The sequence below is a fragment of the Procambarus clarkii genome, chromosome 43 (assembly GCF_040958095.1).
Source record: "Procambarus clarkii isolate CNS0578487 chromosome 43, FALCON_Pclarkii_2.0, whole genome shotgun sequence".
NCBI lineage: Eukaryota > Metazoa > Arthropoda > Malacostraca > Decapoda > Cambaridae > Procambarus > Procambarus clarkii.
In genome coordinates this window covers 31,666,113-31,673,614 of record NC_091192.1, presented here as the reverse complement: position 1 = coordinate 31,673,614, position 7,502 = coordinate 31,666,113, and the positions used below count along the sequence as shown (strand labels likewise).

Here is a 7,502-nt window from a genome sequence, read left to right as displayed (position 1 = left end):
GGCAGAATCGTAATAAGATTCGTGACAGGTGGTAACGTGTGTGGGGCAGAGGGGGGGAGGGTGGTAACGTGTGTGGGGCAGGGGGGGGGAGGGTGGTAACGTGTGTGGGGCAGGGGGGGGGAGGGTGGTAACGTGTGTGGGGCAGGGGCGAGGGAGGTAACGTGTGTGGGGCAGGGGGGAGGGAGGTAACGTGTGTGGGGCAGGGGGGGGGGGAGGATGGTAACGTGTGTGGGGCAGGGGGGGGGAGGGTGGTAACGTGTGTGGGACAGGGGGGGAGGGTGGTAACGTGTGTGGGGCAGGGGGGGAGGGTGGTAACGTGTGTGGGGGACAGGGGGGGGGAGGGAGGTAACGTGTGTGGGGCAGGGGGGGACGGAGGTAACGTGTGTGGGGGACAGGGGGGGGGAGGGAGGTAACGTGTGTGGGGCAGGGGGGGGGGAGGATGGTAACGTGTGTGGGGGACAGGGGGGGACGGAGGTAACGTGTGTTTAGACGTTAATATATGATGGTTCAAATATTAAATTACTGTTGCATAGTAGACAACGCTCGCCCCAAAAGATGCCGTCATTAAAAACAAAGGAGTAACGGGCTCAGAATGGTCACTAAACATTACTTTTTAAGAACAACTATTTTGTGTGTTGAAGACAACCTAGTCATTACACCAGCCTGTTACTCGTCCACCTGCCTACCTCCCCCCCCCCACTCCTCCAGTCCACATTCCACAACGTACCACACCCTTCATTCAGCCTGTCTCAAGACTTGACCACACACACCACTAAGAGCTGACACAATAATCTCTTGTTCAACCATTTGTTTATTACTTCACCACCTTCCCTCCACACACACATGTCAATGTTTGCAGGCCACTCTTAAGCTCATGAGACATGTAGAAACCGACGAAGACTGCAGAAACTTACTGGATGACCTTGACAAACTTCAGGATTGGGCAAACAAATGGTTGCTAGAATTCAATCCCAACAGGTGTAAGGCAATGACGATCGGAAAGGGAGAAAAGTAAGCAAAAGGTATCAACTGGAGCAAGATTAGTGCCTGAGCGCTGAGGATGGGTTAAGGGAACTAGACCTCTCAGCCCTGGAGAGAGAAGAACGGAGGAGGACAAGCTCACAACATATAAGATGTCGAGGGGAATTGATAATGTGGAGAACACCACCTCCTTAAAGTGAGGGGAAAGTAAGACGAGCAGACATAAGTGGAAACTGGAAGCACAAAATAAGTCGAAGTAACCTGACAATTGTAAACCCAGCCCAAATAATCTTTTGCAAGCTACCCCCCCCCCCCAAGCCTTGCTGGGGAAGATAGGAAGTACACTCAAGGTTAAGGAGCATACCTAAGGGCTGGGGTAAGTCATCAAGAAAACTTCCTTATGGTCCCCTTTACGTCATCGCTTCTAGCCTAATCTATACTATCCCAGCTTAGACTAAGCTGTCCTAGCCTACTGTACCCTAGCCCAGGTTAGATGTGTGACGTGACCATGACGTGATGGTTGTAGTGCTGATGCAGAATGCAGATCAGCCTCTTGTTGCCGTGCCAGTTGTATGTCAAGAACACCACTGGTAATAGAGAAAGGGAGGAGGTAGACCAATGCGTCAGTTGCGTCAGCGGCCTCCAGGACCAAGATGACGGGTGGGGGGGGGGGATAATGCTACACGTTGATGAGTCCACGTGCTACGACCGCCCGTTCCCCTCGTCTAGTACCTCGTGCTATAACCACCCGTTCCCCTCGTCTAGTACCTCGTGCTGCAACCACCCGTTCCCCTCGTCTAGTACCTCGTGCTACAACCGCCCGTTCCCCTCGTCTAGTACCTCGTGCTGCAACCACCCGTTCCCCTCGTCTAGTACCTCGTGCTGCAACCACCCGTTCCCCTCGTCTAGTACCTCGTGCTGCAACCACCCGTTCCCCTCGTCTAGTACCTCGTGCTACGACCGCCCGTTCCCCTCGTCTAGTACCTCGTGCTACAACCACCCGTTCCCCTCGTCTAGTACCTCGTGCTGCAACCACCCGTTCCCCTCGTCTAGTACCTCGTGCTACAACCGCCCGTTCCCCTCGTCTAGTACCTCGTGCTGCAACCACCCGTTCCCCTCGTCTAGTACCTCGTGCTGCAACCACCCGTTCCCCTCGTCTAGTACCTCGTGCTGCAACCACCCGTTCCCCTCGTCTAGTACCTCGTGCTGCAACCACCCGTTCCCCTCGTCTAGTAGCTCGTGCTGCAACCACCCGTTCCCCTCGTCTAGTACCTCGTGCTGCAACCACCCGTTCCCCTCGTCTAGTACCTCGTGCTGCAACCACCCGTTCCCCTCGTCTAGTACCTCGTGCTGCAACCACCCGTTCCCCTCGTCTAGTACCTCGTGCTGCAACCACCCGTTCCCCTCGTCTAGTACCTCGTGCTGCAACCACCCGTTCCCCTCGTCTAGTACCTCGTGCTACAACCACCCGTTCCCCTCGTCTAGTACCTCGTGCTGCAACCACCCGTTCCCCTCGTCTAGTACCTCGTGCTGCAACCACCCGTTCCCCTCGTCTAGTACCTCCTGCTTTTAACGGAATCGACCAATCCGTTAAGAATACGACGTATCAGTTGAAATTAAAGCACGGTAATATAGACGTTTTCCACGCGTCGGCCTCGATGGGTTAGGTGGGTTGCTTGGGTCCGTACGTTTCTGGTTTGGTAAACCACTTATATTCTCTTTTATGAAGCAGCAGTTGGAGAGAAGGTGCTGCTGGCGGCGGCGCTTCGGCAGCTCTTTAACTCTTTGAGCAATTGCTAAATAATTAGTCTGGGGCCGTAACGGGTTAATTGGCGGCTTACAATATAACACTTAACAAGTCTTCGATTAGATGTATGAGGTTAAAGTTCTACCATTCTTCTCCTTTTCACATCACTGAAACCGGAGGGAAAAGGCTCTGGGGCCAGATTCACGAAGCGGTTACGCAAACACTTACGAACCTGTGCATCTTTTCTCAATCTTTGGCCGCTTTGTTTACAATTATTAAACAGTTAATGAGCTCTGAAGCACCAGAAGGCTGTTTATAACAATAACAACAGTTGATTGGCAAGTTTTCATGCTTGTAAACTGTTTAATAAATGTAACCAGCGCCGTCAAAGATTGAGGAAAGATGCACACGTTCGTAAGTACTTGCGTAACTGCTTCGTGAATCTGGACCCAGAGGCCCATAAAGACTAAAGTAACAGCATATATCATATCCTTTAGAAAAATATTGCAGGAAGACAATCTTCAATTATATATAGATAGATTAGGAGGAAGAGTAGGGTCGAGAATGGAGTCACCGGTCGGGGAGCCGGTCGGCCGAGCGGACAGCACGCGGGTCTTGTGGTCCTGGGTTCGATCCCAGGCGCCGGCGAGAAACAATGAGCAGAGTTTCTCTCACCCTATGCCCCTGTTACCTAGCAGTAAATTAGGTACCTGGGTGTTAGTAAGCTGTCACGGGCTGCTTCCTGGGGGTGGAGGCCTGGTCGAGGACCGGGCCGCGGGGACACTAAAAAAAAAAAAAACCCGAAATCATCTCAAGATAACCACCTGATACTCATCCAAGATAACCACCTGATACTCATCCAAGGACGTTATCCCATCAGTAAACAATGATGCGACCCTTTCTACCATCCATCAAGCAAAGGCTGACCTTCTAATGGAGCATTTTGCGGCCAAGATGCACACCCGTGATCCAGTACGATAACTTCTACACCATGAGCCAGGGGTTGGTGTTACATTAAGGCTATTTGCAAAAATCCACTTTTTGTGTAAATTACCTAATACAGGCAAGGCAATCATGCTGTATAATTTTAGCCGCAGACCTGTTGAGTTGTGCAGGTATTGAGGATATTGTTTAGGCCTAAGGCCTCCCAAAACGTAGGATTCTCTCGTTATGCTCTGTTTTACTCTTAATATATAAGATATAGTTATACAAATATATTAGACATAGTAAATATATGTAAAGGTATTTATATTTGCTATGAATCCACAAATATTTAATAATGAGATATATAAATTAACATATAAATCTAAATAAAAAAAGCTAATGGAAGCACAAGAACTTGCACGGGGAGTCTGGGGACGTGGGTTCGATCCCATTGTACGACCTCAATATTTTCTCCAAGATAATTGAAGTTGGGTAATGGCAATTTGTGCTTGCCACGAGGCTCAACCACTTGGGCTGGACGGTAGAGCGTTGGTCTCGCTAAATGCAGGTCAGCGTTCAATATTCGACAGTCCAAGCGATTGGGCACCATTCCTTTCCCCGTCCCATCCTAAATCGTTATCCTGGACCCGTTTCCACGGCTATATAGTCGTGATGGCTTGGCGATTTCTCCTGATCGTTTCCTTCCCCTTGTGCTTGCCATCTGGGGAGTTAGTGAGGGGGGGGGGGATGTTCATCTAGTTGTGCTTGCGGGGGTTGAGCCCTGCTCTTTTGGCCCGTCTCTCAACTGTCAATCAACTGTTACTAACTACTAACTTTTTATTTTTTTCCACACACACACACACACACACACACACACACACACACACACACACACACACACACACACACACACACACACACACACACACACACACAGACCTGTCTCCTGCAGCGCATATCAAGCGGATAACATCAGCGGCATATGCCAGGCTGGCCAGCATACGAACGGCATTCAGAAACTTGTGTAAAGAATCATTCAGAACTTTGTATACCACATATGTCAGGCCAATCCTGGAGTATGCAGCCCCAGCATGGAGTCCATATCTAGTCAAGGATAAGACTAAACTGGAAAAAGTTCAAAGGTTTGCCACCAGACTAGTACCCGAGCTGAGAGGTATGAGCTACGAGGAGAGACTACGGGAATTAAACCTCACTTCGCTGGAAGACAGAAGAGTTAGGGGGGACATGATCACCACATTCAAGATTCTGAGGGGAATTGATAGGGTAGATAAAGACGGGCTATTTAACACAAGGGGTAACACGCACAAGGGGACACAGGTGGAAACTGAGTGCCCAAATGAGTCACAGAGATATTAGAAAGAACTTTTTTAGTGTCAGAGTGGTTGACAAATGGAATGCATTAGGAAGTGATGTGGTGGAGGCTGACTCCATACACAGTTTCAAGTGTAGATATGATAGTGTCCGATAGGCTCAGGAATCTGTACACCTGTTGATTGACAGGTGAGAGGCGGGACCAAAGAGCCAGAGCTCAACCCCCGCAAACACAACTAGGTGAGTACACACACACACACACACACACACACACACACACACACACACACACACACACACACACACACACACACACACACACACACACACACACACACCCACACCCCCACCAACCCACCCACCCACACACCCCAGGAAGCAGCCCGTAGCAACAGTCTAACTACCAGGTACCTATTTACTTCTAGGTAACGGGCATCAGGGTGAAAGAAACTCGGCCCATTTTGTTTCTGCCATCACCGAGAATCTAACCGGATTTCTAGGACTACGAGTCCAGAGTGCTGTCCACTCAGCTATCAGGTGTACTGGCCTATTGGGAAGGAGCAGGTGATTGTAAGTCAGTCACACCTGTGGTGGGCATGACCGCTGGTGGGTATGTAGCCATGGCCTCCTTATTGTCGCTGATGATACTTCTGCATGACTAATGGACCATGCCAGGCCCAGGCGTCCTGCCGGCGCTCTGGGCGGCAGCTTCCCGCCGGCGCTCTGGGCGGCAGCGTCCTGCCGGCGCTCTGGGCGGCAGCGTCCTGCCGGCGCTCTGGGCGGCAGCGTCCCGCCGGCGCTCTGGGCGGCAGCGTCCTGCCGGCGCTCTGGGCGGCAGCGTCCTGCCGGCGCTCTGGGCGGCAGCGTCCCGCCGGCGCTCTGGGCGGCAGCGTCCCGCCGGCGCTCTGGGCGGCAGCGTCCCGCCGGCGCTCTGGGCGGCACCGTCCTGCCGGCGCTCTGGGCGGCACCGTCCTGCCGGCGCTCTGGGCGGCAGCGTCCCGCCGGCGCTCTGGGCGGCAGCGTCCTGCCGGCGCTCTGGGCGGCAGCGTCCTGCCGGCGCTCTGGGCGGCAGCGTCCTGCCGGCGCTCTGGGCGGCAGCGTCCTGCCGGCGCTCTGGGCGGCAGCGTCCTGCCGGCGCTCTGGGCGGCAGCGTCCTGCCGGCGCTCTGGGCGGCAGCGTCCCGCCGGCGCTCTGGGCGGCACCGTCCTGCCGGCGCTCTGGGCGGCAGCGTCCCGCCGGCGCTCTGGGCGGCAGCGTCCCGCCGGCGCTCTGGGCGGCACCGTCCTGCCGGCGCTCTGGGCGGCAGCGTCCCGCCGGCGCTCTGGGCGGCACCGTCCTGCCGGCGCTCTGGGCGGCAGCGTCCCGCCGGCGCTCTGGGCGGCAGCGTCCCGCCGGCGCTCTGGGCGGCAGCGTCCCGCCGGCGCTCTGGGCGGCACCGTCCTGCCGGCGCTCTGGGCGGCAGCGTCCCGCCGGCGCTCTGGGCGGCACCGTCCTGCCGGCGCTCTGGGCGGCACCGTCCTGCCGGCGCTCTGGGCGGCACCGTCCTGCCGGCGCTCTGGGCGGCACCGTCCTGCCGGCGCTCTGGGCGGCACCGTCCTGCCGGCGCTCTGGGCGGCAGCGTCCTGCCGGCGCTCTGGGCGGCAGCGTCCCGCCGGCGCTCTGGGCGGCACCGTCCTGCCGGCGCTCTGGGCGGCAGCGTCCCGCCGGCGCTCTGGGCGGCAGTGTCCCGCCGGCGCTCTGGGCGGCAGCGTCCTGCCGGCGCTCTGGGCGGCAGCGTCGTGCCGGCGCTCTGGGCGGCAGCGTCGTGCCGGCGCTCTGGGCGGCAGCGTCGTGCCGGCGCTCTGGGCGGCAGCGTCCCGCCGGCGCTCTGGGCGGCAGCGTCCTGCCGGCGCTCTGGGCGGCAGCGTCGTGCCGGCGCTCTGGGCGGCAGCGTCGTGCCGGCGCTCTGGGCGGCAGCGTCCACCCTGAACATGACCACATCATGCACGCACATCCACCCAACACACACTAACGACCATTTGCATAGCGTGTTGAGCGTAACGGCCGCTCTCACGTTTATAGTAAATTTTGCTTATTTAAAGCGCATTATAACTGACAAGGAAGGCGCGAATGGGGTTGTGTTTGGAAGAATTCTGGAAACACATTTTCGCTTATGGGTACAACATTAGAGGAAAAGTTCACAACATCCACCATTAAACACCATAATATTGTATGTATATATTGCTGTCGTAAGCGTGGAGTGCCACGCTTCCACCTGACATGAAGAGTGGCAGGCCTCCCCTGGCACCAAGTTGTGCCGGGTGTGCAATGGTAGGATTGTCTAGTGTGTAAACACCAGGTATGGTTATGGGTTAAATGTTGCCGGTATACCGTTGATAGTTTAAGTAATAATTGTAAATAAGAAGCAATAAGATGCTTATCTTAACATACTAAGAAGGTTAGGTGAGGTCGGTGTTTTCTATGAAGCTTTTCAAGGTAAACTAAAATATTCACAATCAATTAGTATGTCACATATGCA

General features: G+C 55.0%; 1 protein-coding gene across 1 annotated transcript; it reads right to left on the bottom strand.

Annotated features, from left to right (window-relative positions):
• Positions 1-1,660: 1,660 nt before the first annotated feature.
• Positions 1,661-6,964, bottom strand: LOC123755669 (uncharacterized). The gene is made up of 3 exons (XM_069299924.1): positions 5,570-6,964; positions 2,670-2,790; positions 1,661-2,544 (listed from the first exon to the last, which is right to left on the bottom strand). Exons 1-3 carry the CDS (start codon positions 6,962-6,964, stop codon positions 1,661-1,663), a joined length of 2,400 nt encoding a protein of 799 aa, XP_069156025.1.
• Positions 6,965-7,502: the final 538 nt, after the last annotated feature.